At 62.8% G+C, this 20,880-nt stretch overlaps 1 protein-coding gene across 6 annotated transcripts; it reads left to right on the plus strand.

Annotated features, from left to right (window-relative positions):
- Nucleotides 1-121: 121 nt before the first annotated feature.
- Nucleotides 122-17,358, plus strand: LOC128820616 (transgelin-2-like). 6 transcript variants are annotated; one of them, XM_054001398.1, is made up of 23 exons: nt 122-465; nt 863-1,054; nt 4,332-4,484; nt 4,613-4,764; nt 4,901-5,033; nt 5,167-5,308; nt 5,468-5,613; nt 5,719-5,861; nt 5,973-6,113; nt 6,191-6,307; nt 6,682-6,832; nt 6,931-7,054; nt 7,126-7,301; nt 7,393-7,643; nt 7,727-7,811; nt 8,166-8,336; nt 8,464-8,509; nt 9,131-10,327; nt 10,858-11,003; nt 16,234-16,442; nt 16,517-16,691; nt 16,761-16,863; nt 16,941-17,358. In XM_054001398.1, the coding sequence occupies exons 1-23, from the start codon at nt 414-416 to the stop codon at nt 17,080-17,082; spliced, it is 4,347 nt and encodes a 1,448-aa protein (XP_053857373.1). In that variant the 5' UTR covers nt 122-413; the 3' UTR covers nt 17,083-17,358. The 6 variants fall into 6 exon arrangements, with proteins under 6 accessions (XP_053857373.1, XP_053857374.1, XP_053857375.1 ...); XM_054001399.1 differs by having other exon boundaries at nt 4,916-5,033; XM_054001400.1 differs by lacking the exon at nt 863-1,054.
- Nucleotides 17,359-20,880: the final 3,522 nt, after the last annotated feature.

Below are 20,880 nucleotides of genomic sequence, written 5' to 3' on the forward strand. Positions count from 1 at the left end.
TACATTTCCCAGCATCCCTCGCTCCCCGCTGCCTCGCTCCGCCATTGGCCGCCTGGGGAAGCGTTCAGCGGCGTCTCCTGATTGGCTGTCGCCGCGGCAACAGGCGGCGGGGGGCGTGGCCGGGGCGGCCCCTCCCGCCGTCGCGGGTTTGTTTGCGGCCGCCCGGTGGCGGCGGCGGCCGGAGCCGAGCGGACCCGGACGGACCCGAACCGAGTCGGAAAGAGCCGAAAGCAGCCGGGAAGAGCCGAGCGCAGCCGAGCGCGGCCGGCCGGGCATGAGGAGCGGCGGGACGCGGAGCCCCCCGCGCCCCCCGCCCGGGGCCGGTGCCGGTGCCCCCGGGGCTGCCCGGCCGAGCCCGCCGGTCCGCGGGCCCCGGTGACGCCGCGGGAGCCGCCGCAAAGGGGGCCTGGGCTATGCGGTGGTGGCTGCGCGCCGCCGTCCTCAGCCTGCTCGCCGGAGCTGGGGGTGAGGGGCCGCCCCGGGAAGTGGGGGGTGGGCGGCGGGGCCGGTCTGGCCGGTGCCGGGCCGCGGGGCTCGGGGGCGGGGAAAGGGTTCCGGTGTGTTCCGGTGTGTCCCGGTGGGGCCGGTCCTGCCAGTGCCGGGGAAGCGTGAGGAGGCGGGGGACAGCTGGGGGCAGCGGGGGCGGGGTGCTCCGGGGGCGGGAGGAAGGTCCCGGCGTGTCCCGGTCTGTCGCGGCGGGATCGGTTTGGCCAGCGCCGCGTCCCAGAGAGCCGGGGGCGGGGGGTTCCGTGGGCAGGGGAAGGGTCCCGGTGTGTCCCGGTGTGCCCCGTGCCGTCCCGCCCCCATTCCGCTCCATCCCGGCGTGTCCCGTCTCACCCGTGGCCCGGTGCCGGTCCCTCAGGCAGCGGCCGGAGCGAGCCCCGGGCCGTGGTGGGGCGCGTCGGGGGCAGCGCGGTGCTGGGCTGCGGGCTCCTGGGCGCACACGAGGCGCGCCCGCCGCTCTACGTGATCGAGTGGGTCCGCTTCGGCTTCGTCCTCCCCATCTTCATCAAGTTCGGGCTCTACTCGCCGCGCGTGGACCCTGAGTACGCGGGTGAGTCGCGGGGACGGGGCGGGCGGGGGTTCCCGTGGGGTGTCCCGCGTCTCCACTCGCTGTGGTGGGGTCAAACCGGGTGCTGCTGGTGTTTCACCACATTAATCCCACTCCCGGGGAAGTGGGGGGCTCTTCTGGGGGTCTCGGGGGGGCGGGAGGGGACGGTGAGGGGCCGGGGAGGTCCCTGCAGCAGGTGAGTGCCAATCCCCATCCCCAGGGATGGCAGGAGGGATGGGGGTGCCCAGCTGGTAGAGGGGATGCAGATCCCTGCCCAGCCTGGCAGCGGGAGGGATCCCCACAGGGTGAAATCTGGGAAGAGCCCCCAGCCCACCCCCGTGGCTGTTGGGGCATCTCCTGCAGGGTGGAATGGCCGAGCCCTGCCGTGTCACCGTGGGCCGCTGCTACCGGGGTGCCCCGTGCCGGGGGCTGTGGGCACTGCCTCGGCCCGTGCGGGTTGCCTGAAGGTTGAGGCTGGGAAGGGGATTTCGGGGGCGCTGCTAATTGGAGCAAAGCTGGGCCGGGGACGGGCTGGGCGTGGGAGGGGGATATTGGCTGCTTTAGCGGGTATTTAAAGTGAGCGGTGGCAGAGCCAGAGGAATCCCAGCGAGCGGATCCCTGCAAGCACGAGGGGAAAGCCACAGGAGTGTCCTCTGGGCATGGGGAGTGCTGGCAGCCCATGGGTGATTTGGGCTGAGCCCAGCCCCGACGTTGTGTGCCAGCCACGCACCTAAATCCATGCTCTGACCCTTGCTCGGGGGGCCGTATCACAACCCAAACCTTGCTGCCAAAATTGTCCCCTGCCTAAAAATCACCTCGGTTGGGATGCCCACTCTCCACCCTGGCCGAACGGGAGGGTACAGATTTTGGGAGATGCCTGAGGACGCTTTCAGCAGCTCCGACTTGGCTCTGCGGGACCAGCGGTGACAACGAACCCCCGGGCAGGACAAGGCACCTGCTCTCCCGAGAGACCTGGGCTGGGCTCCTGTTACCTGAGCGCCGAGGGGCCCCGGGGCTGCCGCGGCTCCGGTTACCCAGGAAGGGGCTGGCAGCGCCCTGCCTGGGCTGCCCGCAGCCCCCCTCCCCCGTTGTCCCCTCGTCTCCGCCGCTAGCGCGGCCCCCGGGCTGCGGGAGCAGATTGGGATCAGCGCTGGTGGCTGGAATGAGGGCGAGCTGGGTGGGCAGGGGGGCTGGCGGCCGTCGCCATGGCAGCGGGGTGGCTTGTTTTCTATCGGCCGGGAAGGGATGGGCGCTGGGAAGGGCAGGGGCGGTGGGTGCAGGGCGATGCCAACCCCCTCTCTCCGGCGCTTCCCAGGTGGATCAGATCAGGTGTCACCACTGCTGTCACCAGTGTCACTCCTGGGGAGATCGGGGTGTCCTGGGGACAGGGTGGGCTGCAGCTGCCTCTGTCACAGCGCTTGGTGGGATGGGGTCGGCTCTCCCCTGGGTGCCACCACCACCCACGGTGTCACGGGCCACTGTCCCCTGCCCTAGAAGAGGGTCGGTGGTCTTTGGCCTGGCTCAGACCCCCTCTCCCTGGCTCTGGCCGCGTGGCGGGGGCTGCAGCCCCCTTTGTGTCCCCCCCCCCCCCCCCTTTGTGTCCCGCTGAATGTCGGTTGCCAGGCGCGGGGGGATGCTGGGCCACAGGGTTTTGTTTTTGCAGGGCGGTGGAGGAGGAGGAGGGGTCTGGGGCCAGCACAGGGGGATTAGGGGGAGGCTGAGGGGCGTCCCCAGGCCGCTCTGATCCCTTCTAAAGGGACCTTTGTTCAGGAGCCGGTTGCTCCTGCCGCGCCTGGGGCTGGGGGCTGGCAGCTGCTGGGGCTTCCCACAGCTTCCCAGAGCTGTCCCACTTCCCAGGTCTGGCGGACCCCTCGTCTCACAGCTGTGGGGTGAAGGCAGAGGGGTGGGAGACAGCTCTGGGCGCTGTGGGAAAGGTTTGCACGTGTTTGTGTGCAGGATTCGCACGGCTCAGGGTGGATCTCGGTGCCCAAACCCGCCTGCCCGGCTCCTGCCACTCCTCCTCCTCCTCATCCTTGCCGGGCTTGTCTGGCGGGACACGGAATTCGGCAGGACACGGAATGCCAATCCCGCTGCCAGCGGCGCCCGTGCGGTGCCAGCCAGGACTCCGGTGCCTCGGGCACTGTGTGGGGACTGCCTGTGACATCGGGTGGAGCTGGCAGCGGGGTTCCCCAAAACTTCCCATGTTGGGAACCCCTCGGAAAGCTGCAGGTCCTGGGATGCTGATGGAGCATCGTGGGCTGCTCTGGTGCTTCCGGTGCTGGTGCCATGTCCCTACCGTGCTGTGCCGGGACCAAAATCACCTGGCATGGCCTGGGGGTGCCCGGGGTGGCAGTGCTGGCCCGGGGGTGCCGAGGTGGCAGGGAAAGAATGGATGCCCAGGATGGATGCCCACGGAAGGGGGTGCTCAGGGCAGTGTTGCCCGGGGAAGGGGATGCTCGGGGCAGTGGGTGCCCGAGGAGGGGGATGCCCGGGATGGTGGGTGCCCGGGACAGGGAGTGCCGGTGCGTTCGTTGGGGGCCGCTGCCCGCGCACCCCGGCCTGGGCTGAGCCAATTGCCCGCTGCACTGTGAGCCGATTATGGCTCTGATAATAGCCCGGAAGATTAACGGACTGCGCCCGGTCTCGCTTCGGCCCTTATCCCTCTCCTCATCAAAGAGGCCGCGGGGCATGGGGCTGGCACGGGGCGAGGACCCCACGGCCTGGGGGAGCTCCGGTCGCCATGTCCCCCCGGGGAGCTGCAGAGCTCGTTCCTGCGAGGCGGGCGGGGGTTCACTGTGACCCCCCCGTGCTGCGGGGAGCCGGGCCGCTGCGGGGGTGCCGGGACTTAGAGGGCTCCTCAGGGTGAGAGCGCCGGGGGGGCTGCCAGGGGAAGGGAGAGTCCTCGGGAAGGGGGAAAAGGGGTCGGGGGAGGGGTGGGCAGCTGGAGGGATGCTGGGACCAGTCCTGCCCGACCGATGGGAGCGATGCTCGAAGTACGTGGACCCGCCATGCTGGGGGGACCCCGCCGAGGCCACCCTGCGCGAGGGCGGGTGACAGAGCCATTGTCGCCTCCTCTCCGTGTCACCCATGTAGTGTAGTGTACAGCTGGATGTCGCTGTGACCAACTTCTGGCACCGTCGTTCCCAGCCCCCCGCGGTGCCAGCGTGGGCGGACACCCTGGGGAGGGGGTGACCCGGGAGAGGGGTGGCCCCAGGGAGGGCGTGACCCGGGGGAGGGGGTGGCCCGGGGACGTGGCTGTCCCTGAGCCGCTGCCGCGCAGGTCGTGTGCGGCTGGAGGAAGGTGCCTCGCTACGCCTGGACCTGCTGCGTGCCGAGGACCAGGGCTGGTACGAGTGCCGGGTGCTCTTCCTCGACCGACACAGCAGCGACGCTGACTTCCAGAACGGCACCTGGATCCACCTCACCGTCAACGGTACCGGCCCGTCCCACCCTCAGCTGCTCTGCCCACATCTCCCAGGGCTGGCACTGGAAACGCTGGGCTTCCACACTGAGTTGAGCCAGATCTGGGGGTGAGGGTTTGGATCTGGATTTGCCTTCCAGCACCCCCCACATTCCTGGAGACCCCCCCTGCGTTTGTAGAGGTGCGGGACCAGGCTGCACTGAGCCTCACCTGCAGAGCTGTCGGCAACCCCCAGCCTGTTGTCACCTGGAAGAGGAGTGACCTGCCTGTCCAGAGCGGGGACACGGTGCAGGTGAGGGTGACAAACCCTTGGTCACCCCTCTGTGGGGTGTGGCCAGACGCTGGTGCCCATCCCCACTGTGGTGGCACCTGCCTGCTGTGACCACCCAGTTCACAGGGCATGTTGCTGTCCCTTGGCCGTGCCACAGCTGGTGCCATTGCAGGTGAGGAATGGGACGCTGAGCATCGCCGCCGTGGAACGTGCCAGCGCGGGCACCTACACGTGCCACGCGTCCAGCAAGGAGGGCACCGTCACCCACACCACCCGTGTGCTCGTGCAGGGTAAGGACAGGTGATCTCTCAGCCCTGCCCGTGGGCTGGGGACATAGAGGGAGCCATGGCATGGTCGGTTTTGGGAGCAGCTGGGGCCATCCCCTGTGCCCAGCCCTCACTGCCCCTCTGGCCCGCACCCCAGGGCCACCCATCATCGTGGTGCCACCCCAGAACATCACCGTCAACATCTCCCAAGATGCCTTTCTGGCATGCCAGGCTGAGGCGTATCCAGGGAACCTCACCTACACCTGGTTCCAGGGCAGCAGCAACGTCTTCCACCTCAGGTACGGCAGCCACGGGGATGGCACCAGGGCTGCTGTGCCCCCAAACCTGGCCCTGAGTGCCAGGGCCAGGCTGGGTGTGTGGCAGGGGCAAATCCATCACCCCAGGGTGGCAGGCACAGTCCCAACTGTGCCACTCATGGCTGTACCATCCCTTCCCAGCCACCTCCAGGCTCGGGTCCGTGTCCTGGTGGATGGGAGCCTCCTGCTGCAGCGAACGACCCCGGACGACGCTGGGAAATACACCTGCACCCCCAGCAACGGGCTCTGGAAGCCGCCTTCTGCCTCAGCCTTCGTCACAGTGCTCTGTAAGACCCCCTCCTGCACCCCCAAGCCCTAGGGGGCCCTGCTGTGGGGGCTGTGGTGGGAACAGGGGTGCCCCATGGGGACCCCAGCCCCGTGTGTCCCCGCAGACCCAGCACAGGTGACCACCATGCTCCCGGAGACCCACCTGCCCAAGGGCATGCGGGGCGTGATCCGCTGCCCCTCCAGGGCCAACCCCCCCCTGCTCTCCGTCACCTGGACGAGGGACGGACGCCCGCTGGAGCTAGACAAGGTAGAACCACTCCCAGCACCCTTCCCAAATGTCTCCTCCTCACCCATTCCCCTCTCCCAGCTCCTTCCCACCTTCCCAAATCCCTCCTGCTCACCCATTCCCCTCTCCCAGCTCCCTGGCTGGTCCGTTCGGCCCGATGGCTCCATCGTCATCGCCACGGGCAACGACGACGCGCTGGGGCTGTACCGCTGCACGCCCTACAACAGCTACGGCACCGCCGGCGAGTCCCGGCCCACGCGCGTCCTGCTGAAGGTGAGGAGCCCCTCGGGGTCCCCTCCTGGCTCTGCACCCCCTGCCAAGCCCCCCCAAACTGCCCCTCTGCCTTGCAGGACCCTCCTGCCTTCACGGTGCGGCCCAAGGAGGAATATTTCCAGGAGGTGGGCCGGGAGCTGGTGATCCCCTGCGCGGCTCACGGGGATCCCCCACCCACCATCACCTGGGTGAAGGTAGGGGCTGCTGTTTTGGGGGTCAGCTGAGCCCCCCCGGGGACAGAGATTGCTTTTGGCCTCCAGGGCATCACTCCTGGGGCAGTATTCTTGTCCCTACATCACTCCTGGGGCTATGTTCCTGTCCCCACTGGGTCCCATCCCAAACTGGGGTCCCATCACATGGTTCCTGAATGGCCTGAGGTCACTTTGCTTGGCTGTCCTCTAAAAAACTGACAAAACTCTGCCCCTTGCCCTCCAAACCAGCCCCATCATGGTGGGCCATGTCCCCCTTTTCAAATCCCCTTGTCCCCAGTGTGGCAGTGTCACAGTCCCAGCCCTGCGTGGGGTTGGGTTGGTGGTAGCCCCCCCATCAGCGTGTCCATGCCCCATAGGTGGGCAGCGTGGGGAAGAGCAGTGCCCAGGTGGATGGGAACAGCAGCCTTGTCCTCCACCCCCTCATCAAGGAGCAGCACGGAGTCTGGGAATGCACAGCCACCAACCAGGTGGCCAGTGTCACCACTGCCACCTCTGTCCACGTACTGGGTGAGCTGCCCATCACTGGTGGGCTGGGATGGTCCCGGGGTGGGCACGTGCTGGAAGGGATGGTCCAAGCCCCCCAGTGTGACACTGCTTCCTGCCAGGTACCAGTCCCCACGCTGTCACCAACGTCTCTGTGCTCCCACTGCTGCTGGCAGCCAACATCTCCTGGGAGCCAGGCTTTGATGGAGGCTACTTCCAGAGGTTCAGCGTCTGGTACACCCCGCTGTGAGTGCCCACCCCTGCCGTGTCCCCGCAGGGGCCTCAGCTCCGGGCTCACGGGTCCCTCCTGTCCCCAGGGTGAGGTACCCACCGCGGGCACACCATGACTGGGTGTCACTGTCAGTGCCAGCGGGGGCTCAACACCTTCTGGTGGAGAACCTGCAGCCAGACACCAGTTACCAGTTCAGCGTCCTGGCCCAGAACAAGCTGGGCAGTGGCCCCTTCAGCCAGATTGTCACCTCCATGCCCAGGGGTAAGTGGAGCTCCCCAAAACACCTCCGGTGCCCCCAAGCACTCAGGATGCTCCTGTTCCCACCTCGTGCCAACCTCTGCATTCTCCCCAGGCTTCCCAGTGACCACAGTGTCTCCGGAGCCACCAGCCATGACTGTGCATGTCTTCCTGTCCCCACCCCGGGCTCTGACGGCCAATGAGACCATGCGGGGGGTTCTGCTGCGCTGGGACCCCCCTGCCCATGCCTCGGTGGCCCTGAGCGGGTACGCGCTGGAGCTGCGGCAGGACAAGGGCGGCTGGGAGGTGCTGGAGCGCTCCATCCCCGGCACTGACACCCAGGTGCTGGTGCCAGGGCTCATCAAGGTAAGGTCTGGCCGGGTGCTGGGGTGGGTTAGGGCTTGGTGGCCACTTTGGCCACGTGGCTCATGGCCCTGTGTCCTCCCCAGGACGCCTTCTATGAGTTCCGACTGGTGGCCTTTGCTGGCAGCTACATCAGCGACCCCAGCAACACGGTGAACGTCTCCACGGCAGGTAAGGCTGGGCTGCCATGCTGGGGACAGAAACCAGAGGTGGGAAACATCCAAATTCCCAAAGGAGAACCCCCTTCATGCTGCTCCCACCCCCCTGGCCCTGCTGCTAAACTGGGGGCATGGACAGAGCAGGACCCCCAAGGCTAAAGCTGGGGTAACAGCTATCAGGACTGCTGGCTTCAGCCTCAGGGAGCAGAGCATCCCTTCTCCTGGTGCCCATGGTGGGGGGCACAGTCCCCCCAAGGGCAGAGCAGCTCTGATGGGGCAAGAGCTGAGCCTTTGCTGTGTCCCCATGATGCTAGTGACACGTGGTGGGGGGCTGTGCCTGCCTGATGGGGTGCCCTGTGTGTGGCAGGGATGGAGGTGTACCCGTCCCGCACGCAGCTGCCGGAGCTGCTGCCACAGCCGGTGCTGGCGGGGGTCATTGGGGGGATCTGCTTCCTCAGCGTGGCCGTCATCTTCAGCACCATGGCCGCCTGCATCATGAACCGGCGCCGCGCTGCACGCGTCCGCAAACGCCACCAAGGTACCAGGGGACAGGGGGCAGGGGACAGGCCAGCCTGGGTGGGGACTGAGTGGGGGCTGCCGTCTCATCCTCATCATGTTTTGAGTTGCTCGCCGTGTGATCCCTCTGTGTTCTCATGGCCTTCCAGATCCACCACTCGTCTTCTCCCCCAGCAAGAAGCTTCCACCTCCACAGTAAGTCACGCCACTCCATTGCCACGCTCCCTGCCTGTCCTGCCATGTCACTGCCGTGATCCCTCCATCCCACTCCCTTCCTGTCCTGCTCCCACCATGCCATGTTCCCTCCTGTCCTGCCATGCCATGCCATGCCATTCCATACTCCCTCCCTGTCTCTCTCTTGCCATACCATACCACATCCCATTCCCTCCCTGTCCCACTCCTGCCATGTCACACCTCTGGCTTTCACTCCCCCAAATCCTGCTGCCTCTCATCCCACTCCTGGCCATGCCACACTCCCCTCCCTCTCCCACTCTCTCCATGTCATTCTCCCTTCCATCCCTCTCCCTCCCTGTCCCACTCCTGGCCATGCCATGTTCCCATCCCTGTCCCTCTCTCTGTCCCATCCCACTGCACTCCTCATCATCCCTCTGCCACCAGCTGGGGGCACATGGACAGCCTGGAGACAGCCAACCCTTGCTGCCACTGCCCAAGGGTGTTAGGAGCGGGGTGCTGGCGCCGGGGCTCCCCCCGTGTGCTCCCTCCAGGCAGTTTTGGCTGAAGAGAAGATAAGGAAGTGCAGGAGCAGGGCCTGGCAGCACGGCTGGGGGTGCTGCAGCTGCTGCCTCTCCCTTGCAGCAATGCTCGTGGCCCTGGTAGCCCCGACAGCACGGTGAAGCTGAAGCTGCAGCCGTCGCCGTGCCGGAGCCTGCACCGGACGCTGCTGTGGGGTGAGAAGGCCGGCACCAGCCTGGGGCTGAGCATTGCCGGCTCCCGCTACCCCGGCTACGAGAGCCACGGCCGGGAGCACATCCCGCTGGAGCGCATCTGCCGCGGCCCCGATGGGCGCTTTGTGGTGGAGCCCGACCCGCGCCCGGAGCCGGAGCCTCCGCGGGACCCCCTGCAGCCCTACCGCCAGCTGCCCGCCAAGGAGGAGGAAGATGAGGAGGAAGAGGAGGAAGATGACAAGCCTGTGTGGCACAGGGGGGTCTCACTGCGCCCCCGGCCTGCAGGGCTGCCCCGCCGGGGTGTCCAGGCCTCCGGCCACCGCCACGGCTGCTACTTTGGCTACAGCAGCAGCAGCCCCGTGGCCGAGGCCGTGGCGTTGAGCATCACCGACGTCAGCCCCGTGGCTTCTGCCACCGCCACCCTGCCTTACAGCGCCGTCCAGGAGCCCCCCGGGACCCGACACGGCCCCCCCTGGGACTCACCGCCCCGCCAGGGCTCCCCCCGGCCGGACGCCAGCCTCCCGGTCTCCCCTGGCCCCCCGGCCATCAGCGGGATCCTGCAGTACCTCAGCCTGCCCTTCTTCAAGGAGATGTGTGTGGATGGCGACTGGCCCCCCCCAGAGGAGCCGGGGGAGCCCTGCAGTGCCGGCGCCCGGCCGGAGCCCCCCGCCAGCCCCCCACACACGGAGCGGACGCTGTGCCCGGACTGCATTGAAACAAGTGCCAACGCCACCTCCCCCCCCGCCACCGCCGTGTTCCTTGAGCCCCCCCGGCTGCCCGTGGGCCCTGCCAAGGCCTCGCTGCCCGGCTCCCCCTCCTGGCCCCGCTCCCCCAGCCCCGGGCCTCCCCCCCAGCCAGCTCCACATCTCCGGACTGAGGCCTCGGGGCGGCCGCCGGACACTGCAGCCCCGGAGAAGCTCCCGCGGGGCAGCCTGACCAGCCAGAGCAGCGGCCGGGGCAGCGGCTCCTTTCTGCGGCCCCCCTCGCTGGCACCGTCCCTGGGGGGTGCCTTTCTGGGCACCCCAGTCGGGGACGGGGGCAGCTGGCACAGTGGGGGCTCGGCAGTGGAGGAGGGACGGGGCAGGACGGATGCTGGCGCCGGGAAGAGGTGAGCCGTGGGCAGGGCACTGGGATGAGCTCCTGCAGCGTGCTGGGGCAGCTCTGGGCCTGTCCCACGGAGCTGGCATGGGGTGTCCTGGCATGGAGCCACCTCGCTGTCTCACAGCCCTGCAGTGCCCTTGGGACACCCCCTCCTCTCTGTCCTTGTCACGAGAGACCACTCCAGTTCTCCCCCAGCATCCCTGCCAGCTCCCCACATCCCTCGGGGCGGTGCCCCTGACGCTCATCCCTGGGATCTGACCTTGGGATGTGCCCCTGACGCCCATCCCTGGGCACCTGTGGCTTGGGGTCTCTCCTGACATTCATCCTTGGGGTCTCATGCCCATCCCTGGGCTCTGACACCTCAGGGTCTGCCCTGACCTCCATCCCTGGGCTCTCCTATCCATCCTCAGGGTTTCACACCCATCTCCTGGGGTTTCACTTTTTTGGGGTCTCCCCTGGAGCCCATCCCCGTGGTCCCACACCCATCCCCGGGGTCTCACGCGCTCGGGGGCCGTGTCCCTCGCCCCCTCCCCGCAGGAGAAACACCTCGGTGGACGAGAACTACGAGTGGGATGCAGAGTTCGCGCTGGAGTCGGAGCTCCTGGAGGCGCTGCAGCTTTACCGGGGCGCGGCCCCGGCCCGGCCCGGCTCCTCCATCGCCCTGCGGGACCTGCAGCGGCACAGTGAGTGCGGCCCCCCCGCGCCCCCCACCCCCGTGCCCAGGGCCCCGTGGCCGCCCCGGCGGGTGCCGCGGCGGGGCCGGACGCTGCCTATCTCCCCGCAGAGCCCGGCTCGGCCCCGGTGAGCTCGGTGTCGGCGGAGGCGTTGGGGACGGGGAGTCCCCCGGAGCGCGGCCAGACCCCCCGCTCCGAGGGGTTGGGGGCGCGGCGCCGCAGGGAGGGGGCCCAGCAGCGGCGGCAGCGGGTGGGCGCCCGCGGGTGCTGCTCCGAGCGCTTCGAGGTGGCCACGCTGCTCTAGGGACCCCCCGGGACCCCCCGGGTCAAAGGATGGGCGGGGGGGGAATAAAGAGGCGTGAGAGCAGCTCTGGCTCCTGTTGGCAGGGGGATCCCCAAGGCATCCAGGGTTCTGCCACGTCCCCCCTCCTTCTAAACCCCCTCTTCCACTCCATCCTACCCCCCCTCCATCTTCTCAGTTGTTCCCCATCTTCTCGGTGTTCCCCTCCCACGTCGTCCTGCTCTCTGTGCCTTGTGCAGGCTCCCCCATTCTCCCGTGTCCCCATCTTCACCATTCCCCACTCGCATCTTCCTGGCCTCCCCCTATCAATCCCACTCCCCCTCATCTTCCTGGTACCCCCAATCTTCTCGTGTCCCTCTGCGAATTGCTCTGTCCCCCCGTTTTCCTCATAATCCCATTTTCCTCATGTCTCCCCTCATCTTCTTCCCTTGGGGTGTCCCCCCATCTTCTCGCTACCTCTCCCCATTTTCTCAGTGTCCCCCATCGGGTTTTCCCCCCATCCTGTCGTGTCCTCCCCATCTTATCCGGGTGGCCGCCATTCCTGTCCCCTCTCCAATGTCCCTGTCCCCTCCCGCTTTCCTCAGTTCCCCCCCCCGGGTTCCGGTGTCCCTCCTTCGGTTCTCCCCCTCTCTCGGGAGGGCGTGGCCCGCGCGCTCATGCCCTTATATGGCCACGGCGCGGGAGCGCGCCACCGAGGGGCGGGGACAGGCGATGACATCACCGGGGGGTCGCGCGTGGGCTCCGGCGCGGGTCGCGTCGGGTCACGGACGTTGGTCACCCCCCCATGCCCCCATCGTGTCCCACTTTGTCCCCCTGCCACACCCACCCCATGTCCCCCCATTATGTCCCCTCGTGTCCCCCTGCCATGCTCACCTCTCCCCCTGTGTCCCCCTGCCACGCACATCCCATGTCCCCCATTATGTCCTCTTGTGTCGCCCTGCCACGCCCACCCCATGTGCCCTTTTAGTTCCTCCTGTGTCCCCTTGCTCCGCCCACTTCGTGTCCCCCCCGTATTCCCATCGTGTCACCCTGTCACATCCACCCCTGTCCCTCGGTGTCCCCCCATCATGGCCCCCTGCGATGTCCACCCCATGTCCCTCTGCCTGCTGCCCATTGTCCCCTGGCCCTGCCCCACATCACACCGTCTCTGCCCTTGTGTGCCCCTCATCCTGCCCTCTGTCCCTGCCTGAGTTTGTCCCCAAGGACCCCTCCCCCCTTCCCCCACTGTGCCCTTTGGGTGACCCTCACATCGTCCCCACCTGTGTCGCCCCAGAACGGTGCCCTGTGACATCCCATCACCTCCCTGTGGTCCCCAGCCTTGTCCCCCCCCGCCCCCCCCAGCTCCTTCCCTGTGCCACCACTGGGGTCCTGTCCCCAAACCACCCCCTGTGTCCCCTGGCTGAGCCCTCCCAGGGTCCTGCCCCAGTGTCACTGTTCATATCACCCAGATCCCTTGGGACCTTCCCGCTCCTGTTCTGTGTCACCCTGGGCCACCCCCCCTGTGGATCCTTCCCCCTGTGTCACCCCTCAATCTCCTGCTTTGTCACCCCTAAGTTCTGCCCCTGTGTCACCCCTACCCCTACCCCTGTTCCTGCACCTCTCTGTCACCCCCTGACCTTGTTCCCCCCATGTCACCCCTGTCCCATGGATCACCCAGTGCCACTTCCTGCCCTGCTCCCCTCCTCCACATGTCCCCCACCTATGTCCCCAAAGCCACAGGAAACACCACCCGAAATCCCCAGGGGACACCCACAACCCTTAGAGTGTTAAAGTCACCCCACCCTGTGGCACCTGTGGGTGCATGGAGGGCAAGGGGACACTTCTGGGCTGGTCCACAGTGTGACAGTGCCATAACAACCGAGCTCTGGTGGTAGAACAGTGTGACAGTGCCATCACAGCTCAGCTCTGGTGGCACTCCAGCCGAGCTCTGGGTGGGCTGGGCATGGCGGGTGCTGAGCTGGGTGCTGAGGGGTGGGTGGGGTGACGGGGACACTGCAGCAGTGGCCCTGCCACCGGTTCTGGAGGCGGCCGGTGGCCTCTAGCCGAGGTTTTGTTTGTTGTTTTGGTGGCGCTTGCCATGGAGACGGGACTTGTGCAAACGCCATCATCTCTGCCGCGCCACCAGGGACACTGCGGGTGCTGCGGAGGCCACGTCCTCCCCCCGACCCTCAGCTGTCCCCTTGCCACCAGAGCCAGGCCCTGGTTGTCCCCATCATCATCACAGCAGGGTTCTGGGACCCACCACGTGCCACTATGGGCATTGTCCCCATCACAGCCTCACTCCTTGCTGCCACCATGAGAGGTTTTGTCACCACAGCCCCCACCAAAATCCTCAGGGGGTTACGCCCAGCCTGTCCCCATCATGGTCACTCTGTCCCTGCTACTGCAGCCACGCTGTCCCCACCACAGCCACTGTCCCTGTGTCCCTCTGCCACCACAGCCACTGGCCCCTGTCCTCACTGCAGTCATTCAGGCCGCACCCCAGCCATCCCATCCTCATCTCAGCCACCACAGCCACACTGTCCCCACACAGCCCTGTGTCTTTCTGTCACCACTGTGTCCCTGCAACAGCCACCCCATCGTCACCTCAGCCACTACAGTCACCCTGTGTGGCACTGTCACCACAGTCACGCTGTCTTCACCTCAGCCACCACAGCCAGCTACCGTGTGTGACGCTGATCACCGCAGTTACCCCCATCCTGACCTCAGCCACCACAGCCACCCTGTCCCCCTGCAGCCCCTGTGTCCCCCTGCCACCACAGCCACTCTGTCCCTGCCACAATCTCTGTCCCCACCACAGTCACTCACGTTGGCCATCAGAGCCACCCCGTCCCCTGCCACAGCTACATTGTCCTCACCACAGCCACCCTGTCCCCACCACGACAACCCTGTCCCTGCCACGGCCACCCTGTCCCCGTGCTCCCCCCCCCGTGTCCCCTTCCCGGGGCGGGGCTGCCCCGGGGCGCGGTGCCGGCTCGGTCCCAGCCCTGGCCGCGGCCCCGGCGGATCCCGCCCCGGGGGCGGGCGGTGCCGGGCGGTCCCGGTGACATCAGCCGTAAAAGGGCGCGGGCGGCGGCATCCGGCACTGCCGCCCCGGGAGCGCGGGACTGGCGCCGCAGGTAGGGAGGGGCTGGCACCGGGCACCGGGCGCAGGTGGGCACGTGATGGATGGGGATGTGGCACCGGGTACCGGGAGCGACACGGGCACCGGGAAGGAGATGCGGACCTGGACAGCGACAGGGCGGAGATGGGAACCGGCTCGGGACCGGCCACCAGTCCCCGGGGCGCGCCGAGTGTCTTCTGGGTGTCCCCCCCCCCCCCCCCCCGCCAGCCCCGGTAGCGGTTGCGGCCGGACCGCGCCCGCGGAGCCGCCGGGACACGCGGCCGCGCCCGGGAAACGGGACCCGGGTGCGGCTTCCGGCCCCGCCGTGCCGGGAGCCCTGGGGCGCGCCCGCAGGGCTGGCTCCGGTCCTCTCCCCGCCGCCGCCGGGGTGGCTGTGTCCCCCCGGTGTCCCCTCCTCGCTGTCCCCGGGGGGCTCTGGGCACCCTAGGGTGGTCGAGCCCTGATACAGTCTCTCGCTGCTGTCCCCGGGGTGTGTCAGGTTTCCCCAGGGTGGCCTTGTGCTGGTTGGGGTCCCCTTCCTGTCGGCACTGGAGGGTCTCGGGGGTCCCCAGGGTGGCTCGGTCCCAGCGGGGCTGGGTACAGCCCTTTCCCTGCCAGTCCTAGGAGAGAACTCGGGGGTGCCCAGGCTGTCCCTCGGGTGGCTGCCCCATAACTGGGACCTTCTCTGCCCTCACGATGGCCGGAGGGTCACCAGCCCTGGGTGCAGCCCCTCCCGCGGAGTCCGGAGGTCGCCGGGGCAGCGGGGCTGGGTCCGGGTGTGTCCCCATCCCGCCTGGGCAAGCTCCGGCTGGGTCGGGAAATGATCCCAGTTCCAGCTCCTCTTTGTTTCCCAACGCCTTGGCCCCCGGCCGGCCGCTCCCCACGCCACCCCCCGCGGGGTCCCCGTTTGCCAGGCCTGGTCCTGGAGACCTCCACGGTGGCCCAAGGCTTTGGCTCTGGGGGCACACCTGGCTGGGGTCGGTTTTCTGACTGTCCCTGAGAGCAGCACGTCCTGGGGCTGCTCCTGGTTACAGGACCCCCGAGCCTGAAGCCCGGTGTGTGACAGGGGTGAACTCTGCCCCGAGCTGAGCCTGGCACCTCCGGGTGTGGGCTGCGCAACCCCCGGGCAGCAACTGCCACATGTGCCCAACTGGGACAGGGCCACCGGGCAGGCAGGGCCACCTGCACGTGTTCTGGCTTCTTGGTGCCCCCAAATGCCAGCGGGGCAGGACAGGGCGTGGGGGTGATGCACGAGTGGGCAGCCTCATGTGCCCACCCCGGGGGCTCGGGACACCCTGGCTTTACAGGCAGGGCCACTCTGCTCACGTCCCCCGTGGGCATTATCTCCAGCACGGGTGGCACTGCTCCAGTGGCACCTTGCCATAGCACCTGGCCAGGGGTGGGGTCTGGCTGCCCCGCCGGGGTGGGGACACCGCTGCCATCAGCCCTGGCCTCACGCTCCTGCGCCAGTCCCGGATCTGGCTCCGGGCCCAAGCAAACGGGCGAGATCCACAAACAAGCTCCAACCAGCCCCCGGCGCCTGCAAAGTTCGCGCGTGCAGTGGGGCTGGGCCACGGGATGGGGATGCTCAGGGTGGCACAGAGGGGTCACAGTGCTGCCCACCCTGCCCGGGGACAGCTGCCCCTCGGGTGGGCACAGGCCCAGCGCCTGCTTCCAGCCAGCTGGGCAGGAAGAGGGCAGAACCTGGGCAGCGCCTGGCATGGGCGATAAGGCTCCACACCAGACATCCAGGCAGGATGGGGCTCTGCCACACCGAGGTGACAGGGCGGGTGCTCCAGTGTCACCAGAGCCACTGATGGGTGCCATCCCCGCAGACCCCCCTGCTGTCAGCATGGCGAACCGGGGCCCATCGTATGGGCTGAGCCGGGAGGTGCAGCAGAAGATCGACCGGCAGTACGACCCTGAGCTGGAGCAGGTGCTGGTGCGCTGGATCCTGGCGCAGTGCGGCGGCGACGGCGGCAGCGCGGTGGCACAGCCGGCGCCCGGCAGGGATGGCTTCCAGCAGTGGCTGAAAGATGGCACGGTGAGTAGCCCTGGGGCCAGCCAGGATGGGGGCTGCACACCTGCCCCTAACCCTAACCCTGTCCCTGCCTGCAGGTGCTGTGCCGGCTCATCAACAGCCTCCACCCGCGGGGGCAGGCGCCCGTGGCCAAAATCCAGGCGTCGGCCATGGCCTTCAAGCAGATGGAGCAGATCTCACAGTTCCTGCAGGCGGCCGAGCGCTACGGCATCGCAGCCACCGACATCTTCCAGACCGTGGATCTCTGGGAAGGTGAGTGACCCGGAGGCTGTGGGGTGGAACGGGATGGAGACGGAGCTGAGCCTGCTGTGGGTCTTCCAGGAAAGAACATGGCGTGCGTGCAGAGGACCCTGATGAACCTGGGCAGCCTGGCTGTGGCCAAGGGTGACGGGCTCTTCGTGGGAGACCCCAACTGGTTCCCCAAGTAGGTGGGGGTGCTGGAGAGGGAGGAGGCGGGGCTGTGGGGTCCCTTGGGGATGCTGACACCCCCTGTGCCTGCAGGAAGTCGCAGGAGAACCGGCGCGTCTTCTCCGAGGACAAGCTGAAGGAGGGGCAGAGCGTCATCGGGCTGCAGATGGGCACCAACCGGGGCGCCTCGCAGGCTGGCATGACGGGCTACGGGATGCCCCGCCAGATCCTCTGAGCCCCTCCGGACCCCCCAGGCCTCTGCCTGCCAGGGGCCCCCCCAAACTGCCTTAACCCCTTGCCGTGGACCAGCCGGGTGCCCCCCGGCCCGGGCAGCTGCCCCCTCGCCACTTTTGTCAGGACCAAAGTCATTTTTTATTATTATTATTTGGCTGGGTGGGGGCGGTGCTGCTGTGCCCACCCCACCGCCCCACAGTGCCTTGGGGGCTGCTGGAGGGCCCCCCCAGCGTGTTGGGGAGCAACCCCTGTGCCCCAATAAATGGATCCTCTTCTTTCCGGGCCTGAATAGTCGTGATTTGGGGCTGGGGGGAGGGCAGCGGGCTCCTTGCAAGGGGGGACCCCGGTCTGGGGGTGCAGGGACCCCACGGCCATGTGGAGGGGCGGGGCCATGGCCAAGGGGCGTGGCTTGGGGCGGGGTCAGGGGGACTGGGTGGGGCAAGAGCAAAGGGGATGAACGGACGGGGCAATGAGGGAGGGTTTTGTTGCTGCTGCGGGAGGACGGGGCCAGCGCTCCAAAGGCCAGAGCAGAGCGCTGGCGAATGGGAGGCGAGGAAGGCTTGGGCTAAGGATGGATTGCAACCGGGCTGCCTGTAAGTGCGCAGAGAGACCTTTGTCGTCCACGCTGCCAAAAGGAGCACCTGGCACACCCTATAGGTGTGCCTTGTGTTGCACGTGTTTTCATTTCCTGTTTGTGTCATCCCAAAAAGCAGGGACGGAGCAAATGGGACTGGTTCCCACTGTTGCTGTGTGAAGGCTTTTTACGGGCTGCTGCATTGATGTCATCTTTTTTTTTTCACCCCAAGCTTGGTTTTTTTGTTGTTGGATTTTTTTTTTTTTCCCCTGTGGGATTTGTTGGATTTTTTTGTTTTGATTTGTTTTGGTTTTTTTGGTTGGATTTTTAAATAATATTTTTATGTTATAGAAGTAGAATTGCAAGTTATATTTTTAAGGTTTACAATGGTTTTTATGGGTCGTAGCATGAAGGAGAGGGTAGCTTTTTAATTGGATTGTGGTGGCTTCTATAAGTGTGAGTACGTAGGGTTTGTTTTGTTGGGCTTGAGGTAGTGTCCTGTAGTTAATTAGTGAAGTTTTTATAATTTTGATAATTGTATCGTTGTTTATTATATTATAGGGGTTTTATTAATTTGCTTTATTTGATTGTCGTGTATGTTTTATTGTTGCGGATAATTTGGGAGATATTGTTTATGGTTGCATTTATCTTTTGGCTTGGTGTTTATTTCTAGGTGGTATTTTCGTTTTGATGGTTTGAGGCGTTACGGGTTCATGGAGTTAGGAATAATTTTTTAATTGTTCTTAATAAAAGGTGTTTTTTTTTGTAGCTTTATGTATTAGGTGGTTCTTTTTTATTCGTTTTGTTTTTGGGAACATGGGTGTTTATATGGTGGGGTTTTTTAGGTAGTTATTTTATTTGGGTGGTGATTTTTTGTTTCTTAGTGGTTTAGATTTTTTTATATGGGTAATTGGTTTGGTGTTTTTTAGTTTATTTTATAGAGTATTGGGTTCTCTTTATGAGTTAGTGTAGAGGTAGAGTTTTGGTTGTTTGTTTGTTTTTTTTTTTTTAGTAACGTTCAGGATCTGTTGTAGGGTTTGGAGTTTAGTAAGTTAGTTGGATTTTTTTTTTTAGTGTTTTTTTGTGATTTGCTGTGTGAGTTTCTATAGTTTTTTTTTTTTAATTTTTGTTTCATTTTTGTGATGTGATAAGAATTGTTAGTGAAAAGAGTGTAGTGTGGGGTTTTTTTGCTGGTGGTTGGCTGGTGGAGCCATTCTAATATTTTTGGACGGTATGGGTGGGAATTTGGTGCTGTTTGTATTGGCATTTTAGTTTTAGATATTGGATTTTAAATGCAAAATTATAACTATAATGTAAGAAAACAAATACAGAAATATAAAACTGGGAATATAAAACTTCCATTTCAAATATAAAGAGAAATAGAAACATGAGAAATAGAACATGTAACATAAATAATATTATCTATTTCCATAAGCTATTATAATGTTTGATATGGAGTGTTTTATATGATTATATAAGTACATATAAATGTAGATGATAAATATAAACCAAATCCATATAAAATATCAATATAGAAATGTATAATTAATATATGTAGATAGATAGATAGATAAAATACAAAAAAAAAACCAACGAAATCATAGAAATCGATACAATACGTCGTGGATATTACACCATATATGTCTTATTATACACACATTACATGTCATATATTTATATATCTAAATATAGTACATCAATATACTGTAATATAATATGTAAGAACCTATAAATGTAAATATCAAAAGCATAAATATAGAAATATTCAAATATAATTTAAAATAAAGGGTTTTTTAAAATTTTCTATTTGATAGTAGGCAGGGTTTTTATTATAAACATTATAAATATAAATAAAATAAATTAGAAAGGGCTTTTTTGGTTTTTATTTGGTTAGAGGCGGGGTTTTTATTAAAAAAAATGAATATACATTTTATTTTGATATAATTCTAAATATAGAAATAGATAATCAATGTATAAAGATAGATATAAAAATATAAAGTGTAAATAAAATACATAATATGAAGAGCTAGAATATAAATAACACCATACATCAATCTACATTTAAAATTCAAATTTCAATATAAATGTGAAAAACATAGATAAATTTAAACACAGTTTAGAAGAAAGGGGTTTTTTAGGTTTTGACTTGGGTAGAGGCATGGGTTTTATTATAAACAATATGAACCTTTTAGAAATATCAATCTAAATATAGAAATATGTAATCAATACCTTAAGATATGTATAAAGAAATAAAATAAATTATAAGTAATAGGAATGAATGTAAGAAATTATAAAATTATCATTATACATCAATATACATTCTAAATCAAAATGTGAATATAAATATGAAAAATATAAGAATCAAATAGACTGAAATATAGCTTAAAAGAAAAGATTTTTTATTTTGGTTATTATTGGGTTAGAGGCAGGTTTTTTTGTTTTTTTTTTTTTTTTTTTTTTGTCGGTGTTTTTTGGTTTCGTGCGGGCTGTTTAGGGGCATTTATTGCAGAGGATGTTTGGAAGGGGGTCGCGCCTGTTCTTCTTTGCGCGCCTTCCCCGCCTGCAGCCCCAGGGCGGGCGGCAGTGCCGCCGCCTTGTGGCCAGAGTGCGGTACTGCAGCCGTCGCCCGAGGTCCTCCCGCGGCCGCCATCTTGGGAGTGGGTTGTCGCGGACTCGCTTGACCTTCCCAATATGGCGGCAAAAAAAGGCGGGAAAAACGAGGACCACGGTCTGTTTACTGCACTGCCTGCACGCCACCCTGACGCCGGCGCCGCCCCGCGGGATTTTTTTCGCTTTTTCCCGTGTCGTGGCCACGGGCTGTGGGCTCAGCGGCTGCGCGGGCGGTCCGGTTTTGATCGGGCGCCGCCAGGCATCGGCAAAAACGCCTCTCCCTTTCGAGGGCCTCAGGCGGCCGCCATCTTGGAGGTGTCGCGGCGGCCGGGACACTCTTGACCTTCTCAATATGGCGGATAGGAAAAAAAAAAAAAAAAAAAAAAAAAAAAAGCAAAAAAAAAGCAAAAAAAAAAAAAAAAAAGCGCGGGAAAATCGTGGTCCGCGTGCTGCACTGCCCGCGCGCCACGCAGGCGCCGCCCCGCCGGGATTTCCCGCGGCCTTGCCAGTACTGCGGACACGGGCTGTTGCCACACTTGCGCCGCGGGCGGGTGGGTTTCAGGCAGCATTTTTATTTTAAATAAGAGATCGTTAATATCATAGAGATAGAATTTG

Source organism: Vidua macroura, chromosome 29, assembly GCF_024509145.1.
Source record: "Vidua macroura isolate BioBank_ID:100142 chromosome 29, ASM2450914v1, whole genome shotgun sequence".
NCBI lineage: Eukaryota > Metazoa > Chordata > Aves > Passeriformes > Viduidae > Vidua > Vidua macroura.

Bases quoted from the DNA above. Each gene is read 5' to 3' on its own strand.
- LOC128820616 (XM_054001398.1), top strand. From the start codon at position 414: ATGCGGTGGTGGCTGCGCGCCGCCGTCCTCAGCCTGCTCGCCGGAGCT. The intron at 5,862-5,972 runs GTAGAACCACTC...CCCCTCTCCCAG, and splicing joins GCCCGCTGGAGCTAGACAAG to CTCCCTGGCTGGTCCGTTCG. The intron at 16,443-16,516 runs GTGAGTAGCCCT...CCCTGCCTGCAG, and splicing joins AGTGGCTGAAAGATGGCACG to GTGCTGTGCCGGCTCATCAA.